Source organism: Ahaetulla prasina, chromosome 10 (genome assembly GCF_028640845.1).
Source record: "Ahaetulla prasina isolate Xishuangbanna chromosome 10, ASM2864084v1, whole genome shotgun sequence".
In the NCBI taxonomy this organism is placed as follows: Eukaryota; Metazoa; Chordata; class Lepidosauria; order Squamata; family Colubridae; genus Ahaetulla; species Ahaetulla prasina.
In genome coordinates, this window is record NC_080548.1 from 24,248,994 (window position 1) to 24,273,550 (window position 24,557).

General features: G+C 44.2%; 1 protein-coding gene across 4 annotated transcripts in view; it reads left to right on the forward strand.

The window, feature by feature from the left end:
* Positions 1 to 23,736, forward strand: part of ETV2 (ETS variant transcription factor 2) — a 28,867-nt gene extending 5,131 nt beyond the window's left edge. For 2 of the 4 annotated variants that reach the window (XM_058195204.1, XM_058195203.1), the window contains exons 3-10: positions 5,562 to 5,669; positions 6,912 to 6,989; positions 10,397 to 10,573; positions 11,720 to 11,800; positions 18,631 to 18,792; positions 19,478 to 19,639; positions 20,910 to 21,028; positions 22,609 to 23,736. In XM_058195204.1, coding sequence (XP_058051187.1) covers positions 6,914 to 6,989; positions 10,397 to 10,573; positions 11,720 to 11,800; positions 18,631 to 18,792; positions 19,478 to 19,639; positions 20,910 to 21,028; positions 22,609 to 22,794 — 963 coding nt within the window. In that variant the 5' untranslated portion in view covers positions 5,562 to 5,669; positions 6,912 to 6,913 and the 3' untranslated portion in view covers positions 22,795 to 23,736. Of the gene's footprint in view, positions 1 to 2,957; positions 3,239 to 4,655; positions 4,753 to 5,561; positions 5,670 to 6,911; positions 6,990 to 10,396; positions 10,574 to 11,719; positions 11,801 to 18,630; positions 18,793 to 19,477; positions 19,640 to 20,909; positions 21,029 to 22,608 lie in introns of those variants that run through there. The other 2 variants (XM_058195206.1, XM_058195205.1) reach the window with 2 other exon arrangements.
* Positions 23,737 to 24,557: the final 821 nt, after the last annotated feature.

Consider the following 24,557-nt stretch of genomic DNA (forward strand, 5'->3'; position numbering starts at 1 on the left):
ACCATTTGTCTGAAATGGTACAAGGTTTCCTTCCTGCCTGAGTAGGGTTGGACTAGAAGACCTCCAAGATCCCTTCCACCTCTGTTATTCTCTTCCGTTCTTAATTGCATGTACTTTATTTATTTGTAACTCATTTACAAATGAGTGAATCATCACAAGTTTAAGCCCCATAGGAAAAAAAACACCTCACTTTAGAGTTCTCTTTTAGTTATTTGGAATTTGTGCTTTTAAAACTTGGTTTCAGTGGTTTTCTTATTTTTAAGATAACATAAAGATAACAACCTACTTCTTTGTAAGCTAGGAAAAAATGGGATAGATAGCTTCACCACCAGATGGATTCGCAACTGGCTGATGAATTGTACTCAACGAGTAGTCCTTAATGGGTCTACATCTACATGGAGAGAATTAAGCAGTGGGGTGCCACAAGGTTCCGTTTTAGGCCCAATACTCTTCAATATCTTCATAAACGACTTAGATGAGGGAATAGAAGGGGAACTTACCAAATTTGCAGATGGATCTTGACAGACTTGAACACTGGGCCCTATCTAACAAAATGAAATTCAACGTAGAGTAAAGTCTTACAGTTAGTTAAGAAAAACCAAAAGCACGAATATAAACTGGGGGAAACCAGGCTTAATAGCAGTGACTGTGAGAAGGATCTTGGAGTCTTAGTGGACAATCGGCTAAACATGAGCCAGCAGTCTGCAGCTAAAAAAGCCAACACAATCCTAAATTGCATTAACAGAGATATACAATCAAGATCAAGTGAGGTACTAATACCACTCTATAAAGCCCTAGTAAGACCACACCTAGAGTACTGCATCCAGTTTTGGTCACCACACTATTAAAAAGTTGTTGAGACTCTAGAAAAAGTGCAGAGCAACCAGGATGATTAGGGGACTGGAGAATAAAACATATGAAGAACGGTTACAGGAACTGGGCATGGCTAGTCTAGTGAAGAGAAGGACCAGGGGAGACATGATAGCCGTCTTCTAATACTTGAGGGGTTGCCACAGAAAGGGGGGCTGTGTCAAGCTATTTTCCAAAGCACCTGAAGGCCGGACAAGGAATAATGGATGGAAACTGACCAAGGAGAGATTCAACCTAGAAATGAGGAGGAACTTTCTGACAGTGAGAACAATCAACCAATGGAACAGTTTGCCTTCGGAAGTTGGAGGAGCTTCATCACTTGAGACTTTCAAGAAAAGATTAGACCACCATTTGTCAGAAATGGTATAGGGTCTCCTGCTTGAGCAAGGGGTTGGGCTAGTTGACCTATTAGGTCCCTTCCAACTCTGTTAATCTGTTAAATGTTATGAAACAAATTACCGGCTTTAATGCTTTGTGATGCAGCAACAGCGTACATCAGCATTACCAGTGGTGCTCACATACATCCCAACAGTCAAATCTAGGGGTTCCATCCACACACAATGTAGAAAACTCAGTTAGAATTCATCTTGGTTAGATTCTCCTGGCTTAGAGCGTTGTGAGGATTCAACCTCTTTTGTTACTTTGCAGTTGGGTGTTTTTCATAAAAAAAGAAATAAATGGGATAACTCAATAATGCTGCAGGATGCAGTGCTAGGTTTATTTCTAAATCTGGCTGTTCTTTGAAAACCTCTCATGTAGAGTATTGGTTGGGATTCCTGGATGTCTGTCCTAAAGGGCCCATCCAGGGAAAGTATTGCAAATTGTATTTTCAGGCTGCAAGGTTTGTTCCTAGCAAACAGAAACAGGTACCCTAGGTGGACCATGCCACCAATCCTCTCCCCTGCTCCTTCAACAGGGGTGGGCTTTAAAAATTTTAGCAAGGGGTTCTCTGCCCAGTTGCTGGAGGGGCGTGGCCATGGTGGGTGTGGCCTAGTTAGCCTCCTGCACCACAGGGGGGAGGCGTTTTTGCCCTCCCTGGGCTCCCAAGGCTTTCCTTGAGCCTCCGGGAGGGCGAAAACAGTCTCCCCAGGCTCCGGAGGCCCTCTGGAGCAGGGGTCTCCAACCTTAGTCCCTTTAAGACTTGTGGACTTCAACTCCCAGAGTTCTTCAGCCAGCTCTGTTGGCTGAGGAACTCTGGGAGTTGAAGTCCACAAGTCTTAAAGGGACCAAGGTTGGAGACCCCTGCTCTGGAGGACGGAAATGAGCCCATTTCCAGCCTTCCCTAATTTCCAGTAGGCCCATTTTTCACCCTCCCCGAGCCTCCGTGTGCGCCCTGCACTTACCTGCATCCAAAACGGGCTGCATGGGGACTCCTGGGAGGGGTGGGACAGGGTGGGCGAGGCCAGCCAGGAGTGGGATTTGGGGGGGGGTTCTCCAAACTGCACAGCATCTTAACTAGAGGTTCTCCTGAACCTCTGCGAACCCCCAGCAGCCCACCCCTGCCCCTCAACCCCGAAAGGCAGGTCCAGGGGATGGTTTGGTAACTGGCAAATATTTCACCCTCTTTTCTACTTCATGTTTTTAAACCATCTTTTGGGAAATAGAGATACTTGATTTCTTCTCTGCCTATCCAGCCAATGTTTCGGGGATCAGATCAAAGAGAGGCTGCAACGTTATCTTGGTGTTTTGGGTTTTTTAAAAAATTAATTTGATTTTAAGATCTTTTCCCCCTTTAAAAAAACCAGTGCCCAACTTAACTTGGTTCCTGGGTCATTGCCACTTTCGCCTTGTTGGAAAGCTCCTCCAGACACTTGCTGTCGGCTGAAAAAAAACTCCAGTTTTCCAATTATGATTTATATTAATATACTGACCATCAATTGCGTTGTAAATGTTGTACCTTGATGAACGTATCTTTTCTTTTATGTACACTGAGAGCATCTGCACCAAGGCAAATTCCTTGTGTGTCCAATCACACTTGGCCAATAAAAAATTCTATTCTATTCTATTCTATTCTATTCTATTCTATTCTATTCTATTCTATTCTATTCTATTCTAAAACTTAGGCAGAGCAAAGGGGAAGTTTCTTTTCTTTTCTGTGTTCTCCTCCTCCTCCTCTTTTTCTACTACTTTTCTGAGCTCCGTTGCACCTGGTTTGTGCTTCGTGGTAAGGCGTGGGGGCCCTGTGGTTTCCGGTTGCTGTTGTGCACTCCTTGTCTCAACGCCGGGGCTGATTGCACAATCTCGCATCATATTTTCGGAGGCTGGCGTACCCACCCACCTACTCACCTCTCTCTCTGCTGAGATTCCCTGGAAGGGGCACAGAATGGAGCGCCCTCAAACTCAATAGGACCCGGGAGCCTACGCGCACGTAAGAGGAGTTCTTCTGAAAGGGGCAGCTGGAATGCTGGGTGAGGGGCCTTGTTCATGGGATGAGGATGAGGATGGGATGAGGATGCATCCTCCCTGAGGATGGAGAGCAAATAGGGCTTTGGAGGTACGGTGGCCGGACTGCAGATTTCACAAAGGACAGAGGTGCACAAACCCCGGAGCTATAAGTAGCCTCCAACTCCTCCTTCAGTTGCCATTGAATGGCAAATTTCAATTTGACAGAGGCTTCCTTTAAATACTTGAGTTGGGATTATAAAGGAGATCAGATTTATTTGGGGACTGATGTCACCCACAACTTCCATCCTATCTACTCTGGGGGATCAGGCCTCCACAGGACATCATATCCAGGCACCCTTGATCTTGAATAATGGCTTGCCCAGATGCGTTGAACTACAGTGGTCTATCGTCCTTGCCCAGGTGATGTGTGTGTGTTTGTATGTGAAGGGGGGGGGTTACAGTCCAAGTGATTTAGTGAGGACCAGGTTGGGAAAGGTGAATTGAGGCTCAGATGTGGGGCTCAATTGGGTGGGTGGGGGGGTGTAACAAGCTTGTTGGGTGGGGAGATTCTTTTGTTGTTCCTTGCCTAATCTCAAGCCATTACCCAATTATGTGGGTTTGTGGTTTAGGGCTGTTTAAGTACAAGGGGATTGGCTTCTCTATGGGTTGGGAAACTCTGCCACTCATTGCTTGTCATAGAGAAAAGTGTGCAAGGAGAGTGTGTGGTCGACATGGCCAAAATCAAGTTCTTTGGTTTTAATTGCACGGCACAACACTGCAATGCAACTAGACTCTGTTTTCTTTTTTTAAATGCTTGTCCTAACACACACACCCGCACTCCACTCCTGTTTTTTTTTTTATTTGCATTTATATCCCGCCCTTCTCCGAAGACTCAGGGCGGCTTACACTGTGTTAAGCAATAGTCTTCATCCATTTGTATATTATATACAAAGTCAGCTTATTGCCCCCAACAATCTGGGTCCTCATTTTACCTACCTTATAAAGGATGGAAGGCTGAGTCAACCTTGGGCCTAGTGGGGCTTGAACCTGTAGCAATTGCAAGCAGCTGCTGTTAATAACAGACTGCAATAGTCTGTTGAGCCACCAGAGGCCCCTCAATACAAGTCACCCTCAATGTTAGGAAGGTGCTTGTTAGCATCTAAGTGGGGTGAGAATATCTTGCTTGTTTTGTGGGTAAATAGCTGGAGATTTCTCTTAAGTAGCAGTTGGATTTCTCCTATTGCAGGGGTCTCCAACCTTGGCAACTTTAAGCCTGGTGGACTTCAATTCCCAGCAAAGCTGGCTGGGGGATCCTGGGAGTTGAAGTCCACCAGGCTTAAAGTTGCCAAGGTTGGAGACCCCTGTCCTATTGGAAGCACCAGAATTCAGTTGGGTATAGCTGGCTCACATTCCCTCCCATGTTACGATTCTGATCCAAATCCTCTTCTCCTTGCTAGTATTTGTTAAGCTCAGCTCTCCTCTCCTTTGGTCCGGCGTGTAAGTACAACTATATGGGTTGGTCAACTTAGTTCCTTCTAGGGCTGCGTTGGATTCTAGCTCTCCCTACCCTTGAACTTGCATGTCTTGTTGAGAACTGTGATCCGGCAGCTTAGGAAGAGCTTTCTACGTGTGTTACCCTTTGACTGGTCTTTTTTCAGCATCCTAGATAAACAGCATTGGCTCTCAAGAATAATAAACCCTGGGTTAGAAGGCGTTGGACTCAGTTGAGAAAATTTGCCCTTTTCTGGCTTAGGGCAGGCCTTGGCGGAAGTCACGGTGTCTCCTTTCTAAGATTGATTGGAGTTGGGGAGGACTAGCATTGCTTAGAAGATTTGGTGAAACTGTTTTGTGTTCCTGAGAGATAAACATCCCAGCCTTGCTTCCTCTCACGACTTTCCTCCTGGCTCTGAAATTTGGCCACCTGGTCGCCCCTCGGGGATTGCAAAGTCGTGATATAGACCCTCTCTCTCTCTCCCCCTCTCCCTCTCTCCCTGTCCCTTTCGCACACACAGACACACACATTGGCTGTGCTGACATGGAAAATCCATCTGCCCACCCTCCCCCTCGCCCTCCCCTCAAAAACACAGCAAAAGTCACGAAACTTGCTCCTTTATTCAACCAATGGGAACAAAGAAGTACCAGGATATATGAATACAGACAGAAAAGATGGGTGGGTGGGTGGGGGAAATGGCAGAGAGACTCCTGGCAAGGGACAAGCGCCGGCCAATACTTTTACGGGGAAAGCAGCAGAAGCCAATTGGCCAGAGATACTCTTAGGTGTAACTATTCTTCTCCCAACTTCATAGTCCAAGAAGCTGAAGATATTTTGTGCCACTCCCAGCTTTGGGATTTCTTTACCTGCAAGAAATTTATCCAAGCAAGCCGGCCATCCCATAAGAGATCCCTGCAAAGCGGTGAGTAAAATCAAGGGTTGAGGCAAGTATTGTGTGTTGGAATGATGTAACTGTGTGTGTATGAAATTTCATGCAAAAAATATGTTCATTGCTCACAATCTACGTCAGGCTTAATATCTAGTACCTGCAGTCTGATACACAATAAAAGCTATTTAATTTAGCCCTCCTTAGCCAGGATGCCAAAGAAATCTTGAGACTGCAAACATCTGGAACATCTGGCTATCATGCCCCATGGAATTCTGGGAGTTGCCAACAGTTTTGGATGATGCTGAGTTAGGGAAACCTGATTCAGTTCATTTTCTTCACTAGAGGTTAGGTGGATCACCCCCAAATTCTCCCCAATGTGACCAATGGTCTGATTCTAGTTCGGTTTTAATTATTGAATTTAGTTACTGAATAAAGCCATTTTCTGGAAAAGTATAATTAGATGCATAACATTTAATTTACATTTGTTTGTGTGTTATGAATTTCCATTTTATATACGTAAGAATCTTCAATATTTCACAAAATAGTTTTACATAACTGAATATTATATTTATGTACATGTGTGCAAATCTGAATCTATACATAGATAAAATATTTTATGAACGAAGGCAAACATACATGTCCCAGGATCCTGCAAAATATTTTACATCTAGCCAATAAGAATTTTCAATAGAATAGAATAGAATAGAATAGAATAGAATAGAATAGAATAGAATAGAATAGAATAGAATAGAATAACAGAGTTGGAAGGGAGGAAACCCTACACCACTTCAGACAAATGGTTATCTAATCTCTTCTTAAAAGCTTCCCGTGTTGGAGCATTCACAACTTCTGGAGGCAAGTTGTTCCATTGATTAATTGTTCTAACAGTCAAGAAATGTCTCCTTAGTTCTAGGTTGCTTCTCTCCTTGATTAGTTTCCACCCATTGCTTCTTGTCCTGCCTTCAGGTACTTTGGAGAATAGCTTGACTCCCTCTTCTTTGTGGCAGCCCCTAAGATATTGAAACACTGCTGTCATGTCTCCCCTGGTCCTTCTTTTCCTTAAACTAGGCATACCCAGTTCCAGCAATCGTTCTTCATATGTTTTCGCCTCCTGTCCCCTAAACATCTTCGTTGCTCTTCTCTGCATTCTTTCTAGAGTCTCCACATCTTTTTTACATTGTGGTGACCAAAACTGAATGCAGTATTCCAAGTGTGGCCTTACCAAGGCATTATAAAGTGGTACTAACACTTCGCGTGATATTTGTCTCTATCCAGATATGGAGTCTTGGCAAGAAAGCTGGAGGGATAACCCGGTGCAAATGGTCCCTGTTGGAGGAGAGATCGAAGGAATGGGTCAGTGATGCTTTTATTTGTTTTGGAAAGCGAAACCACAGTTTCGTCTTGTTTTTAACAGGCCACTAAGTTGGCCTTGGCAAGTCCCTGCACCTCTGATCCAAACAGAGGAAACATGTGGAGCATGTCTTCTTCTGGAATTCTTGCCAAATCCTTCCCCAGCTGTGGCCACATGTGTATAAGCAGATGTGCAACCGGAAAGCCACGGGTGTCTGCAATGTAGTATTCAGCCGGTTTGGGCGAATTGGTATTGGCGACCGCAGGTGGGCTTGCCCACCCACCCTGGTGCTATACCGTCCTATTTAGCCACATTTTCTAAGCTGCATGTGTGCGTGTAAGCCATGCGCGAGAGCAAAGCGCATGTGCAGAAGGCGCGCGCAAAGCAAGCGTATGCACACACGTGCTCACATTTTCAGTGCGCGGCGAACCGGTGGTAAAAGTATGTGAAACCCACCTTTGGGTGTCTGCCTATGCTCCATTCTGGGACATGTGACCAGGTGGGATGAAGGAGGAAAGCTGAGAATGGAAAAGTCATTTCCTTTTAGAGTGGCTGCTCAACTGGCTCTTCTATAGGATTGCAAACGGGGTGGGGAGTGGGAGTTTCTCTAAAGCCCACAGCTGTTTTTGGTGCATTTAAAAACTTTGTTTGTCCTCGGCTGGCTTCTTCTCGCTCCAAATTTGGATCGCTTCTGCTCACCTTTTGGAGAGCTACTGTGCTGATAAAAGATAGACAGATAGGTAGATTTTTCCCGAATGCCATCACTCTGCTTAACAACCAGTTCCCACAACACTGTCAAATAATTTACTAAGATTGTATTACTATTCTTCTTCTCTTCCTTACTAGTATCTATCTCTTCCCACTTATGACTATAACCATATTGCTTGTATCTTTCAATTTATATTGTTTTTATTTGTTTCCTAGTACGATTTCATAGCTTATTAGTAACTTTGACTATCGCTAAATGTATCTTTTTATTCTCGATGAATGTATTTTATTCTCTTTATGTACACTGAGAGCATATACACCAAAGACAAATTCCTTATGTATCCAATCACACTTGGCCGATAAAGAATTCTATTCTATTCTATTCTATTCTATTCTATTCTATTCTATTCTATTCTATTCTATTCTATTCTATTCTACTCTACTCTACTCTACTCTTTATTCTATCTATTCCACTCTACTCTACTCTACTCTACTCTACTCTACTCTACTCTACTCTACTCTACTCTACTCTACTCTACTCTACTCTACTCTACTCCACTCCACTCTACTCTACTCTACTCTTTATTCTATCTACTCTACTCTACTCCACTCTACTCTACTCTACTCTACTCTACTCTACCCTACTCTACTCTACTCTACTCTACTCTACTCTACTCTACTCTACTCTACTCTACTCTACTCTACTCCACTCCACTCCACTCCACTCCACTCCATTCCATTCCATTCTATTCCCCTGACTTTTTCATCAAAACTTCTGTCCAACATTTCTGGCTAGGAAGAGTAAGAAAAGGTAGAAATTTATTAGAGTTGAACTCAGCTTCTGGCAACGTGATGGGGAAAAAAAGTTGGTCCTGCCTTCTTCTTGGGTGGGTAGTTTGTTTACAGATAGTCCTCGACTTACAACAGTTCATTTAAGGACCGTTCAAAGTTACGACACTACTGAAAAAAAGTTACTTATGATACTAAACTCAGAGGCTTGGCAACTGATTCATATTTCTGAGGGTCGCAGCATCTCCTTTGGCGACTTTCTGACAAAGCCAAGTCAATGGGGAAGCTAGATGCACGTGACAACCATATTACTAACTTAAACAATGACAGTGATTCACTCAACAAATGTGGCAAGAAAGGTCGTAGAATGGGGCAAAACTCACTTAACAAATGTCTCACTTAGCAATAGAAATGTTGGGCTCAATTGTGGTCATAAGTCGAAGACGACCTGTATGAGATCATATATTTATTTGAAACTTGACATTTTCTGGTGGTTTCTCATCCCAACATTAATCACGTCTAACCCTGCTTAGATTTTTGTTTGAAAAATCTACTGAGCAGGGGTGAAATCCAGCAGGTTCTGACAGGTTCTGGAGAACTGGTAGCGGAAATTTTGAGTAGTTCGGAGAACCGGCAAATGCCATCTCTAGCTGGTCCCAGAGTGGGGTAGGAATGGAGATTTTGCAGTATCCTTCCCCTGTTGTGGGAATGGAGATTTTGCAGTATCCTTCTCCCAGGATTGGGGTGGGAATGGAGATTTTGCAGTATCCTTCCCCTGGAGTGGGGTGGGAATGGAGATTTTGCAACATCCTTCCCCCCAGGAGTGGGGTGGGAATGGAGATTTTGCAGTATCCTTCCCCTGCCACACCCACCAAGCCACGCCCACAGAACCGGTAGTAAAAAAAAATTGGGTTTCACCACTGCTCCCAAGGTCGCCAGGAGCTGTGGCATCAGTTTCAAAGAAATAAACATTATTTATTTATTTATTTATTTTGTCACAACAGTACACAAGCATCAACATAAAATAACTACATATCATATAAGCATATTTATGAGCAAAAGTATGCAATAACTATATAGAATAGAATAGAATAGAATTTTTATTGGCCAAGTGTGATTGGACACACAAGGAATTTGTCTTGGTGCATATGCTCTCAGTGTACATAAAAGAAAAGATACGTTCATCAAGGTACAACATTTACAACACAATTGATGATCAATATATCAATATAAATCATAAAGATTGCCAGCAACAAGTTATAGTCATACAGTCATAAGTGGGAAGAGATTGGTGATGGGAACTATGAAACGATTAATAGTAGTGCAGATTCAGTAAATAGTCTGACAGTGTTGAGGGAATTATTTGTTTAGCAGAGTGATGGCCTTCGGGGAAAAAACTGTTCTTGTGTCTAGTTGTTCTGGTGTGCAGTGCTCTATAGCGTCGTTTTGAGGGTAGGAGTTGAAACAGTTTATGTCCAGGATGCAAGGGATCTGCATAATTTGATACAATGAAAGGAAACAATAGGACAGGAACTGTAGGCACTTTTGTGCTCTTATGCACGCCCCTTTTAGCCCTCTTAGGAATGGGGTGAGGTCAATAGTGGACAGTTTTTGGTTGAAGCTTTTGGGATTTTGAGAAGAGACCACAGAGTCAGGTAGTGTGTTCCAAGTGTTAATAACTCTGTTACAGAAGTCATATTTTCTGCAATCAAGATTGAAGCGGTTAACATTAAGTTTAAATTATTTCATGTTTGTGTCCTGCATGAGTATTCAAATGCAGTGAGAGCAATGGGCTGTAGCTATCTCAGCCCACCAAGTCAGGCTATTGCTAATTTCAGCGGTGAGCCTGGGTGCATAGTAAAAGAATACGAACACCTCTTACATTCTTTTCTCTCTCTTTACATTCCCCAAGACTTTTTGGAAGAGTACAGGAAGATTTTCCAAGACGACTTTGGTGACATAGGTTCCTGGTTTCTACCAGAAAATGAGATGGAGCAGCAGCTGCCAAGCTGGACTGGTGGAAGTTACCTCGCTGAACTGGAAGGCTTTGAGAAGACAGTGCCAATCCATGAATCCCTTGGCTTAAAAGGTAACTAGCATCCTGGGCGGCAGAAGAAGTTGGAATACTGGAATACTGCCCCAGCACCAACATCTCGAATTATTTATTTAAAACTGGTGCTTTATAAGAATTGCTCCTTTATTTTAAGAGGGTGCATGAATCTGCATTTTTCCCTCTTCCCTTTCCATCCCTTTTCTGTTGAATCCATTATAGTTATGAAAATTCACGCAGGAATGATTTTATTTTCTCTCTCTTTTTTTAAGGCTTGATTTTAGACGTTAAACAAATCTGAAAAGAAGAGATTATAAACAAAATTAAGAATAGGGTGGAGGCAGGTTCATAGAGACTTGAATTTAAATGTTGCTAAACATTCTCTTTAACCATAAAGCAGTAGTCTAATGTTAATAGGAATAAGAACGATTGATATTCTTTTTTTAAAGTATATTTTATTAAAAGTTTGCCAAAAAAATATGTTTGTAACTGTTTCGAAGTTGGAAGTTATTCTTTTTATACTTGGCATTTTTTCTCTCCTTATTTTTAGTAATCATGAATAGTTCTCATCGTCAGATCCCTCCAAAAATCATTTCTTTCCATTTTAAGCAAGGCATTCAAAAGTGGCCTTCAAAGTTTTCTTCTCTTTAATTGAAGTTTTTACTTTCGCCATTTCAGCCAGCTCCATTAATTTCACCCTCCATTCTTCCATTGTAGGAATCTGCAGGTCCTTCTAGAATAGAATAGAATAGAATAGAATAGAATAGAATAGAATAGAATAGAATAGAATAGAATAGAATAGAATAGAATAGAATAGAATTTCTAAATGGCCAAGTGTGATTGGACACACAAGGAATTTGTCTTGGTGCCTATGCTCTCAGTGCACATAAAAGAAAAGATACCTTCATCAAGAATCATAAGGTACAACACTTAATGATAGTCATAAGGTACAAATTTAACCATGTGTTCTCTGTGCTTGCAAAGATCTTGCTGCTTTTATCATAGATAGAAACAAAATCCCATGTTTTTTCTCGAGCCGTTTATCCATCGATCTTCAAGAAATCGCCTATGAACGAACCTTAGTGTCAATTTAGCAGTAGAGTTGTAAGCAGCAGTAAATGCATCTAACACCACACACCATCACCGCAAGAATAAACATTAATGGAATTATCTCTTTCTTTTGAGGTTTTCCTGAGTACACCAAGACCATTGTGGAATTGAAACAGGTCTCTTCTGATCCAGACTACAGAGAACCGTATCATGGTGGTGAGTTTTGGGATTCCCTATGCACGGTCACTCATGCCCTTGTCACTTCCCGCCTGGACTACTGCAACACTCTCTACATGGGGCTCCCCTTGAAGAGCACCAGGAAACTCCAGCTGGTCCAGAATGCGGCTGCGCGGGTGATAGAGGGAGCACCACGATGCTCCCCTGTAACACCTCTCCTGCGCAGGCTGCACTGGCTGCCGGTGGTTTTCCGGGTGCAATTCAAGGTGTTGGTCATCACCTTTAAAGCGCTCCATGGCACAGGACCGGGTTATTTACGAGACCGCCTACTGCCGCCAACTGCCTCCCATCGACCTGTGCGCTCCCACAGGGAGGGCCTCCTCAGGGTGCCGTCAGTCAAACAATGTTGACTGGCGACCCCCAGGGGGAGGTCCTTCTCTGTGGGGGCTCCTGCCCTTTGGAATGAGCTGCCTCCGGGGCTGCGTCAACTCCCCGACCTCCGGACCTTTAAACGCGAATTAAAGACTTTTCTATTCCATCGTGCGGGCCTAGCCTAATGAACTTTTAGTGGGGGTTTTATGAAATTTTTAGGACTGTTTTAATTTGTTGGGCCAAATTTCAAAATTAGTTTTTAATTATGTTTTAATTTTTGTGTATATCCATGTTGTTTTAAATTGGCTGTAAACCGCCCTGAGTCCTTCGGGAGAAGGGTGGTATAGAAATTGAAACAAACAAATAAATAAATAAATAATAGAGAAAGCTAGTGGCACTAAGGGGAAATACTTGTGCTTTCTGAAGTGTGGGGCTTTGTTGTTGTTGTTAGTTGCGATGTTGTGTCCGACCCATTGCGACCCCATGGACAATGTTCCTCCAGGCCTTCCTGTCCTCTACCATTCTCTGGAGTCCATTTAAGCTCACGCCAACTGCTTCCATCCAGCCACCTCATTCTCTGCTGTCCCCTTCTTCTTTTGCCCTCAATCATTCCCAGCATTAGGCTCTTCTCCAGTGAGTCCTTCCTTCTCATTAGGTGGCCAAAGTATTTGAGTTGCATCTTCAGGATCTGGACTTCTAAAGAGCAGTCAGGGTTGATCTCCTCTAAGACTGACTGGTTGGACTGCCTTGCAGTTCAAGGGATTGGCAGGAGTCTTCACCTCCAGCACCATAGTTCAAAGGCCTCAATTCTTTGGCGTTCAGCCTTCCTTATGGTCCAACTTTCACAGCCATTCATTGCAATTGGGAAAACCATAGCTTTGACTATCTGCACTTTTGTTGGCAGGGTGATCTCTCTGCTTTTTAGTACGCTGTCTAGATTTGCCATAGCTTTCCTCCCCAGGAGCAAGCGTCTTTTAATTTCTTGTGTGGGGTTTACACTCTCACAACTATCAAATTCTCATTTGATGGAAAATGAGGATTAACAGGTTCATTTATTTACTAAACACGTTTAACGTGGCTGCCAAACTCACCACATGGGGACTCAAACCTCACCACATGGGGACTCAAACCTCACCACATGGGGACTCAAACCTCACCACATGGGGACTCAAACCTCACCACATGGGGACTCAAACCTCAAGTTGATTCGAACTTCAGTGTTTAGAATATTTAAAACAGAACAGGGGCTCACTTTTGACTCAATTTTTGCAGCTCATGGGGCAGTTTATACTGTGTTGGCCGTGATTCTTGAAATTTATCCTTGCTTAAAGCTTGACAGGGACTTTTAGTAATCTAGGCACTGTATTCAGCCATTTATTAACAATGCAACTTAAAATTATAACCTCCTCGAGATTTTTAGACCCACCGTTTTTGTGCTTTATTCTTTTATCTTCTTGACCTGCTTTTTTTAATTTTGCATTTATGTTTGGGTTTTCGTTAGAAACCTAAAAAAAATCAAATTGAAACAAAAAGTGTTAACTTTTCATTGAATTATTATATTACAGAAGCTTAAAGAGTACCAGAGAGCGAAAAATAAATATATATATATATAAAAAAATAGCACAAACTAAAAATGTTGCAATAAAGAATTTGATGACACAATCTCCTCTTCATTCTTTTTCCCCCAACCAGTAACCTTCAATTAAGTCCAGCTGCCTTTTGAATGGCACTTTTGGGACACATAAATATTTATGCTATACTTCTAATATTTAATAATTGGGCATGTTTGCTTATATCTGTTTAAATCATTTCATTTGTGTGTGTGTTTTTTTTAGTTAGCCACTTTACTTTTTTTGGGGGGGAAGCCGTATTATCTAATTTTGCCTTGCTAGTAACGTGACTTATGACCAGGGGTGGGGCTGCTGGGGGTTCGCAGGGGTTCGGGAGAACCTCTAGCTAAGATTCTGTGCAGTTCAGCAAACCCCCAAATCCCACTCCTGGCTGGCCCCACCCACCCCTCTCCACCCAGGAGTCTCCACGCGGCCTGTTTTTGATGCAGGTAAGTGCAGGGCGCGCACAGAGGCTCGGGGAGGGCGAAAATTGGGCCTACCGGAAGTTTGGGAAGGCCAGAAACGGGCTCATTTCCAGCCTCCAGAGCGCCTCTGGAGCCTAGGGAGGCTGTTTTCGCTCTCCCAGAGGCTCAAGGAAAGCCTCTGGACCCCAGGGAGGGAAAAAAGCACCCCCCCATGATGCAGGAAGCCAACTAGGCCACACCCTGGCCTGGGTACTTACGGGACCGCCTGCTGTTACCCCATGCCTCCCACCGACCCGTACGCTCACACAGAGAGGGACTTCTCAGGGTGCCATCCACCAAACAATGTCGGCTGGCGGCCCCCAGGGGAAGATCCTTCTCTGTGGGGGCTCCTACTCTCTGGAACGAGCTTCCCCCTGGTTTACGCCAAATACCTGACCTTTGGACCTTTCGCCGTGAATTGAAAACACATCTGTTCATTTGCGCGGGGCTGGCTTAAGGCTTTTCTTTTAAACTGTTTAGAGTTTTTTAAATTTTAAATTTTATTTATGTTTTAAATTGGGGTCTTTAGATTTTAAATATTTTAATTTTTCGGCCAAATTGTATAATAAGTTTCTTAATTCGTTTTTAATTGTACATGGTTTATGTTTTATCTTGGCTGTACACCGCCCTGAGTCCTTCGGGAGAAGGGCGGTCTAGAAATCTAATAAATAATAATAATAATAATAACACCCACCATGGCCACGCCCACCCAGCAACCGGGCAGAGAACCCCTTGCTAAAATTTTGGAAGCCCACCCCTGCTTATATAGGGGAATCATTCCTGCTTAAACTTGGTCCTGTTATAACTATATACTGTAGCTTATCCATCGTTGCACATTCAGTGAAGCAGAAAGATTTCTTTAGGCTCAGTACGTTTCAATGAATCGTTTTGAAAATGGTACAGTTAAGAAAGAATACCTTGCATGTACCTGTTTAAAGGGAAGTGAGATGTCACAAGTCCTTGTGGCTATTTCTTAGTGCATGAACGCAATGGCTTTGGCAAGATGGCATACGTGTTTTGGGAGAAAAAAGAAACTTTCCCCTTCTCCCCTTTTCAAAACATCCTATGCACTTCTGTCTGAAATTAGTTAAATCGACCAGGGCTTTAGAGTAAGATAGAGCAGAAACAACATAACAGCGTAATACAAAGGACCTCCCTGTGACAACTTGACACAACTGGGAGTTAAAGCAAGAAGAGGAAGTGAAGGTTTAAAAACTTTGCCGCAGTGTTGTAAGGCTGCCAGTCATCAGCCTTCCCTTCCCCAAAAAACGTTCCCCTTTAGAAAGGTTAGACTATCAGTCCCATGGTTCCTTGCCAGCACAACTCATTATGGGAATGATGGGAATCGGGACGTGTATCTGAAATGTGGATTGAGGAGTAGGTGGAATAAAAGAAACAACAACTACTACTGTGCTACTACAACAGGAATATTGCTGTGTTTGTAGGTATAGCATAAAAGACCATTTTCTTTTTTTAAAAAATGATTTTTATTAAACGTTTTTTAAAAAAACAAAAAAGAATCTTTACACAATACTTTCTTTCCAACAATTTCGCAACAGTTAATCATTCCTTACTTGTCCATTTTTCCTCCCTTATTTCAATGTATCCTTTATATATACAAGTCTAATAATAATTTATTTACATATATACATATAAATAACAGTGTACCCAATTTCATTTCTATAAGCTACATTTTTTCTGCTTCCTCTTATGTGTTGTTACATTTCTGCTCCTATATCTTCTTTATTTGATCTTTCCTTGCTTTTTATCTCTCTCTCCGCCAGCCATTCATACCATTTCTCCCACACTATATAAAGACAATTTTCATTATACGTGAATATGAGAATTCTTCTGAAGTTTCCCAGACACTTATCAGAAGTCACTAGTCTCATTATCAAATTGTAGAAAGTTGTAGAGTTGGGTTAGAAGTTAGAAGATCATCTAGTGCAGCAGTTCTCAACCTGTGGGTCGGGACCCCATTGGGGGTCGAATGACGATTTGCCAGGGGTCACCTAAGATCATCGGAAATATGGGAAGTATACTTGCGAGTTGAAGAATCGCACTCCAATGGTTGACTCCACAAGCCAGCTGCAGGCTCTTCAAATCGCTAGCCGAATTCGGCTTCAGGCGTGATCAATTAAAAAAGAGAAAAATCTTTGCTCTGATGTCTCCCTCTCAAGCCAGCTGCAATCACTCCCAATCGCTAGCCTAATCTGGCTTCAGGCACGATAAACTTAATAGGGGAGGAGTCTCCGCTTTAATGCCTCCGTCCTCAAGGCAATCGCAAGCAGTTCAGATCGCTAGCCAATACGGCTTCAGGCGCGATAAATTCAAAACGAAAATAATTTTACGGTTGGGGGTCGCCACATCGTGGGGAATTGTATTAAAGGGGTCGCAGCACTATAAAGGTTGAGAACCACTGGTCTAGTCCAACCTTCTGCAATGTGTAGGAGAATCAGTTAAACCATCAAAATCAGAGTAGAGGGCTGGAAGGGACCTTAGAGGTCTTCTACTCCAGCCCCCTGCTCAAGCAGGAGACCCTATGGCCTGCCCTATACCATTTCAGACCAGTGACTGTCCAGGCTCTTCTTAAAAACCTCCAGTGATGAAGCACCCACAACATCTGAAGGCAAGCTGTTCCACTGGTTAATTGAAGATTAATTAATGAGAGATGATTATCCAGTCTTTTCTTCAAAACTTCTAGAGATGGACAACCCATACCTGCCATAGACAGACCATTCCTTAGATCTTACCATCACAAGACTTTTCTTTCTGCTTAAATTTTTCCTTACATTTGGAAGGGTGAGTCAAATGGTGGCAGGCACCCTAAACAGAGGTGGGTTTCAGCAGGTTCTAACCAGTTCTGGAGAACCTGAAGCGGAAATTTTGAGGAGTTTGGAGAATCGGTAGTAAAAATTCTGACTGGCCCTGCCCCCATCTATTCTCTGCCTCCCAAATCCCAGCTGATTGGGAGGAAATGGGGATTTTGCAATAACCTTCCCCTGGAGTAGGGAGGGAATGGAGATTTTACAGTATCCTTCCCTTGCCATGCCCACCAAGCCATGCCCACCAAGCCACGCCTATGCCAAGCCCACCAAGCCACGCCCACAGAACTGGTAGTAAAAATTTTTGAAACCCACCACTGACCCTAAAGTCCAATTGATCAAGCCACAATAGAGCTTGAAGTGTTATGTGCATTGTGCATAAATCCTGGCTTATGAATCCAGGCAACTCTGACTCAGACAAACCCTAGTTAAGCACTTAATAAATGTATCCTCTGTTTTCTCACTCTATAGAGGACACAGGGAATGGCCTTGAAGGTGAGATGGGCTGTAAGAATAACTTTCAGATGAAGTTGCTGCTACCAAGCCAATATCAAAGAACAGAAATTTGAGCCTGGACCAAGAAAATAATATGGGAAAAATGTCTTAGATTAGCCCCTCTCTAATTCACATAAAGATAAAAGGAAGGAAGGAAGAAGAAATTCAGATTTGCAAGATACTATTACTAGAGCCATTCAAAAGTAATCCTGAACTATCTGGCATTGGTTTCTTAATTTGATCTCTTGTTTGGCGGGCACATTAATTCTATTTCTTCTTTATCCCCACTGTTGTGGCCCGCCAGTGGCCAACAGAGCTGGCAGCAGATTCAGATAGTGAGGAAGTTGGGGAGGAATATGAGCCAGTCCTGGAGTCTGGGGAAGGCCCTGATGAGGGCTCTGCCTCGGAGGCAGAGAGGGGGCCAGGGCCGTCTGACAGTTGTCAGCTGCCTTCGGAGTCAGACATCAGTGAGGCAGATGAACAGCTGGAGCCTGTTCCCAGTGTGCGCATGCGCAGAGTTGCCCGACGAAGGGAACAGCTAAAGAACAAGGGTCGACTTGGGAGTAAGGCCACAGGTGGATGATGAATGCCCCCTCCCAGAGGGAATAAAAGAGGAGCGAAAGGGGAGTGGAGTTTGCAGGAGACAATTAGTTCGCCTAATTGGTTTGTGACTCTCCGAGACTCCTTGCCAAGTTTTGAAGATATCGGGCTGGCAGCTCTCCAAGCCAGATAAGGTCTGTGACTGCAAATTCTCCCTTGAAAGACTTTGCTGAAGGTGAATGAGAGGAATTCACTGTTCGTTTAATATAAGGGGTTTTGTTGGGACCAGGATTCTACTTTGTGCTTTTTGGGGAAGCCGAGGTCAGAACACCCACCTGTACTTCAACATCCATTTAAGAGAGAGTGAAATTGTTTAGTGTCTTTTGACTCTTAGTACCAGAAGTTGTCTTCCTTCTGAGACTGGCGCCTGAAGATTTTCATAACCTGGAATTCTTGCCCCCTATTAGACACCTATGCTTATAGATAGACACAAGATAAGAAAAATGTTAGGACTACTGTTCTCCCATGATTCTGATGACACCTGTACCTTGAATCTCCTGCAGCTTCAAGAATGGTGCTCCAACAAGACCTCCACAGCCTCGAGGGCTCCAGCTGCCTCCCGGCTGCTCCTCAGCCTTGCTTTGTTCTGTATCCTGATTCTCCTGAAGAACAGGTGTCTTCTGCTCAGCTGCCTCCTGGAGATCAGCAAGAACAGCAGAAGGAAGGTAAAAATCTCAGATTGGCACAAACTTTGTATAATTCCTGTCCCCCAAACTACCCTTCAAGTTCCTGAATTTTTTTTTTTTAAAAAAAAACTCATTTTCAACATGCTTTAGAATTATTATTTTTTTAGTTTGGTGCTGTTTCTCAGCTTGCATTATCATTTTGCGTGTGTGTCAAAATGATAATGTGGCCAAAGAGGTTGTAAAAAAAAATGATTTTAAAAGCCTCTGATGAGGGGGGCAGGGATTTTTGCTACCAGTTCTCCGAACCACCTGCTGCCATCGCTACCGGATTGGGAGATCCGGTCGGAACCGGGAGCATTTCACCCCTGCTATTGGGCCTTTAAGGCAGCAGCCCCCAACCTTTTGGGTACCAGGGACCAGTTCTGTGGAAAGAGATTCTTTCATGGACTCAAGGGGGCATGGTTTCATGTGCTGCCTGCATCCTGCGGATGGGGCTTCACTTGTTTCCATAGCCTGGTTTCCGCCGTGTTGTGGATCGGTGCCAATCCATGGACCAGGACTTGGGGCCTCCTGCTTTAAGGAAGTTGTTAAAGGGATTGTGCGAATGCAAGCTCTGTCTGTGTGTGTGTGTTTCTTGTCCTTTGTAAAGTTTTGATGTTGCAGGGCTTACTAGCTTTCATGCTTACTTCCCTGATTCTAATTCATCCATTGTTGTTGCCTCTAGAACATTGGGTTGAGTCCCTTGGCCCCGATTCAGGCAGCCAATCCAGTGCTTTGGACAGCGATTCTTGCCAATGCGATTCACCAATCAGGAGCCAGAAAAAACGGGAACGCAGAGACCAAGCTGACAGCAAGAACACCAATGCTTCACCTAGAGATCGGGCAGGTAATGTTGACTGGGGAGCATGGGTTGGAAGACTTCAGAAACCCATAACACGCTGACACTAAACTTCAGGTCTTAAAAGGGTGTGGAGTTGCAATTATTTTTTTAATTGCTTGCCCGAACATTAAGATCAGGTATGATGTTGGCTTCTCAGTGGTGACTCCAAAATTAGGAAACGTCCTGTATTTGGGTATCAGCCATTCTGTTTCTCTGGCTTTGGGTTACAGTCAGGGGTGGGATTCAGCCAGTTCGGACCAATTCGGGTGCTCTCTACATGGGGCTCCCCTTGAAGAGCACCCGAAGGCTTCAACTGGTCCAGAATGCAGCCGCGCGGGTGATAGAGGGAGCAAGTCGAGGCTCCCATATACCACCACTCCTGTGTAGGCTGCACTGGCTTCCAGTGATCATCTGGGTGCAATTCAAGGTATTGGTTACCACCTTTAAACCATGCTTCATGGCATGGGACCTGGGTATTTACGGGACCGCCTACTGCGACCGACGGCCTCCCAGCGACCAGTGCGCTCCCACAGAGTGGGCCTCCTTGGAGCGCCGTCGGCTAGACAATGTCGACTGGCGACCCCCAGGGGGAGGGCCTTCTCTGTGGGGGGCTTCAACCTTCTGGAACGAACTACCACCAGGTATCCTTTCGACGCGAGCTGAAAACATGGCTATTTCATCGCGCAGGACTGGCCTGATAGTTTTAATTGGGAATTTTAAATGGGTTTTTAAATGGAGTTAGCCTAAATTTAAATATTTCATTTTAAATTATCTTAATGTTTGTAATGTTGTTTTTTATATGGCTGTAAACCGCCCTGAGTCCTTCGGGAGAAGGGCGGTCTAGAAATTTAAATAAATAAATAAATAAATAAATAAATAAATAAATAAATAAATAAACAAACAAACAAACAAACAAACAAATAAACCAGATGCTAATATAATTGATGACACACCGGGTGGGGGGAGGGAACAGGGTCATAATTGGGGCGTAAATTACACAGGGTCTAAAGCTTGGCTCGAGTCTCATGATTCAATTAGGGCATCTGTCGGAACCTTGACAGCAAGCCAGCTCGACCCTACGTAATTTCCTTCCTTCCTTCCTTCCTTCCTCTCTTCTTCCTTTCTTTTAAAGCTGCCTCTATTTTTAAGTGGCATCTCCTGAAGGCAGTTATATTCTTTTCCTGGTTGCAATGAACAGCTTTGAGGTGCTGTGGTGATGTGAGTCCACAGCACCCTTTCCAAATCGCCCCTGTTCCATCTCCTGTTTTCATGGCAGGGGCCGGACCTATTCAATTATGGCGTTTTCTGCTGGAGCTCCTGCAAGATGGCTCCTGCCAAGCCCTCATCCGCTGGACAGGGAACGACTGGGAATTCAAGCTCTGTGACCCACATGAGGTGAGTCTCCCTCAACCCCTCTCCTCGTTTATATACAACCCATGGTGCCCTTCCCTTGTGGCAAAGCGTCACGCTCAGGAATACAGAGATATTGTATTCTCTGTATAATATCATACATAGACTACAGCTATTATATCTGCGTGTCTTCAGGATGACATGGTTTTGTGTTTGTTAAATCAAGCGCTTAGTCCCTATTTTTTTTTATTTTATTTTATTTGCATTTATATCCCGCCCTTCTCCAAAGACTCAAGGCGGCTTACACTATGTTAAGCAATAGTCTTCATCCATTTGTATATTATATACAAAGTCAACTTATTGCCCCCCCAACAATCTGGGTCCTCATTTTACCTACCTTATAAAGGATGGAAGGCTGAGTCAACCTTGGGCCTGGTGGGACTTGAACCTGCAGTAATTGCAAGCAGCTGTGTTAATAACAGACTGTCTTAGCAGCCTGAGCCACCAGAGGCCCCTATGAATGTGCAAAAGGAAAAAGGAAAAGCTGAGCAGATGTATCCACTTCAGCAAGTTTTAGATGTGGTTGGCTTGGCTTAAATGGGTTGCCTGCAACCAATTGTAGCTTATTCAACAAACATTGGCCTAGCGCAGTGATGGTTAACCTTTTCCGGACTGAGTGCCCAAAGAGCGTACTGGCGTGCAAATGCATGCACAATGCGCCGAACCCCCAAAATGCAATATGCGTGTGGCTCCCCCTGCATTTACCCTCCCTGCCCTCCGCGCATGCATACCTGGCCCCCCACATACGCCCTGCTCCCACACATGCGTAGCAGAGGCCCAAAGACCAGGTGACTGGTGGGAGACGCGCGCACATGCACATCGGAGCTGAACTGGGGCGACGGCTCGCGTGCTATCAGAGTGGGTGCTGCATGCCACCTCTGGCACCTGTGACATAGGTTTGCCATCATGGGCCTAGCATTAGAGCATATAAACAACCCAGGGCTGAACTCCCAATCCCCATATCAAAGGGCCGCGGTGTGGCTCAGGCTGTAAGAAGCCTGTTATTAAAACACAGCTGCCTGCAATTACTGTAGGTTCTAGTCCCACCAGGTCCAAGGTTGACTCAGCCTTCCATCCTTTATAAGGTAGGTAAAATGAGGACCCAGATTGTTGGGGGGGGCAATAAGTTGACTTTGTATATAAATATACAAATAGAATGAGACTATTGCCTTACACAATGTAAGCCGCCCTGAGTCTTCGCAGAAGGGCGGGATATAAATGTAAACAAACAAACAAACAAAAAGACCAGACGTTTCCCTCCATCATGAAGCCAACGGTACAGTGAGTTTAATGGACTCCATCGCCTGTAAAACTCCCTCCTTCGCCTAAACCCAGAGAAGAAACATCACGGCCCCATCCACCGCGGCTCCCCTCTCCCTCAATGGCCAAAATAGTCTCTGTGGTCAGCTTGAGTAGCCACAATAGGCAAAGGCAATGCAGCATTATTTGGGCACAAGCCACAAGGAGCAACGCTTGAGTAAGGACTCGGGCTAAAATGGTGCTTCTGGTTATCAGTGTCAATGGACCGCTTACTCATTCCTCCCCCCGCTCTCATTTCCTGCTAGGTGGCCAGGCGCTGGGGCAAGCGTAAGAACAAGCCGCGCATGACGTACGAGAAACTGAGTCGGGGGCTGCGCTACTATTACCACAAGAACATCATTCATAAGACCAGCGGGCAGCGTTACGTCTACCGCTTCGTCTGCGACATCCAGGGCCTGCTGGCCGAATTGGATAAGAAGCTGCAGATTTAGCACGCAACCGTCTTAAAAAAAAAAAGAGAACCTTTTCTTCATTCCTTAACGCATCAAAACCTCGGAAGAGAAAGCAGGACCGGCTCCCTCGGCGAAGACTCTTTGTCTCCGTTTAAGCTACGTCTAAAACAAGAAGGGTGTGAGAAATGCTAGTGGTGGGCTGCAGGGTTAGGGGGAGATGCTCTTTGGATGGGTCACGGCAAAAAAAACCTACAACCCCACACCAAAACAGTGGGGTTTCTTTTTTCTGGGGGTGGGGAATTTATTGCTTTTGTGGGGTGGGATAGGTAAAAATATTCCCCTCCTCCACAAAAAATAAAATAAAAATAGAATTGGGGTCTTGATCCTAGCTTTAGAGAAGGCAGGAAGGCAGCCAATCCCCACCGGCTAAAAGTATAGAATATTAGCAGAAGTTTGGCAAACGAAAGCATGGCTCTTACTTCTCTTGCTTCAAGGAGTAAAAACCGGCAGGATTTGATCAGCATGAAATATCTCGATTTTCACAGACATTTTGGAGGAGGAATACCATTCTTGAGGCTCCCTCCCTCCCTCCCTCCCAACACACACACACCATCACCCTCCTTCTCCTTTAGCCATTATTAAACCGTTTAACAACAGGGCTCCGCCTAGCATATAAGGGAAAAGAGCTTTTCCATGGCTCAATTCTTTTGAACTCCTTTTGGTGGGTGGGTGGGAGGCATGGCCCCTTCCCAATTGCTTTTAAGCAGACCTTGAGTACCTGTTTCCCTCTGTCCCTTCCTAAGGAAGACAGGTGAGTTGGCTTTTTTTAAACAGCCGCTGCCATTTTTTTAAGAGGTCAAAATTATACCCGTCTCAAGCCAGCAATCTTTGTACATAGCGGTTAGAAAAACGCAGATTTTCTTTTTGTTATATGGATTGTAAACTACGTCAGTTCTGAAAGTGGGCAATGAAACCTGAAATAAAGTAAAAACAACAACAACCACCACATCATGTTTTTTTAAATGGAAAAACAAACAAACAATGAATGGATGGACTGAGCAAAGGTAGAATTGTAAGTTTTGATGGCTTTCAGAAGCAGCCTGTTGTGACCCAGCTCCCCAAACACGACAAACCCTCTGCAGCTGAAGCAATGATTCCTTTAGTAGGAGCGCCGATAGCCTCGGCAAAAAGTTTCTCTCTCAACACAGGCTAACTAGTCTGTCCAGCAGGGAGATGAATAGTTGTCTGCCACACCTATTCATCTCCAGCCGCTGCCTTTTTATCCCCAGAGCTAGGATTGGGCTTTGCTAGCAGTGGTGGCTCTTCCGTCTCATGGACCGGCCCATAGATTTCCATTGCTCTCCTCTCTTCTGCCTTTCTGCACATTGGCACGTCAGGCACTGGACCCAGCTGTTCCTCCTCTTCTTCATCAGCCACATCACTGTCCGATTCAACTGCCAGCTCCGCAGGCTGCTGGCGGATCACAACAAATGTAGCAGGGTAACAAAGCGAGCCGTTTTACCGACGCGCCCTTCACACTAGGACAATTTATTGTCCTTGTAGGAAGGACAATACATTTAGGAAACTCGAGGAAAGCTTCTCTTTTGTGGGAAAGAGTGGGGTGGGGTGGAGTAACAAAACTGGATCAGTTTCCCTCTTCAGTTCTGACCTAGGCTTCCTGAGTCGGAAAAACACACGAGCAGTCCCAAAAACCTCTTTTATTTTAACTGCTGTAAATTCTGTTCATTCACCGATGAGTCCTAAATAGTTGTAAAGAGTCCTTCGGGATAAGGCTGATAATC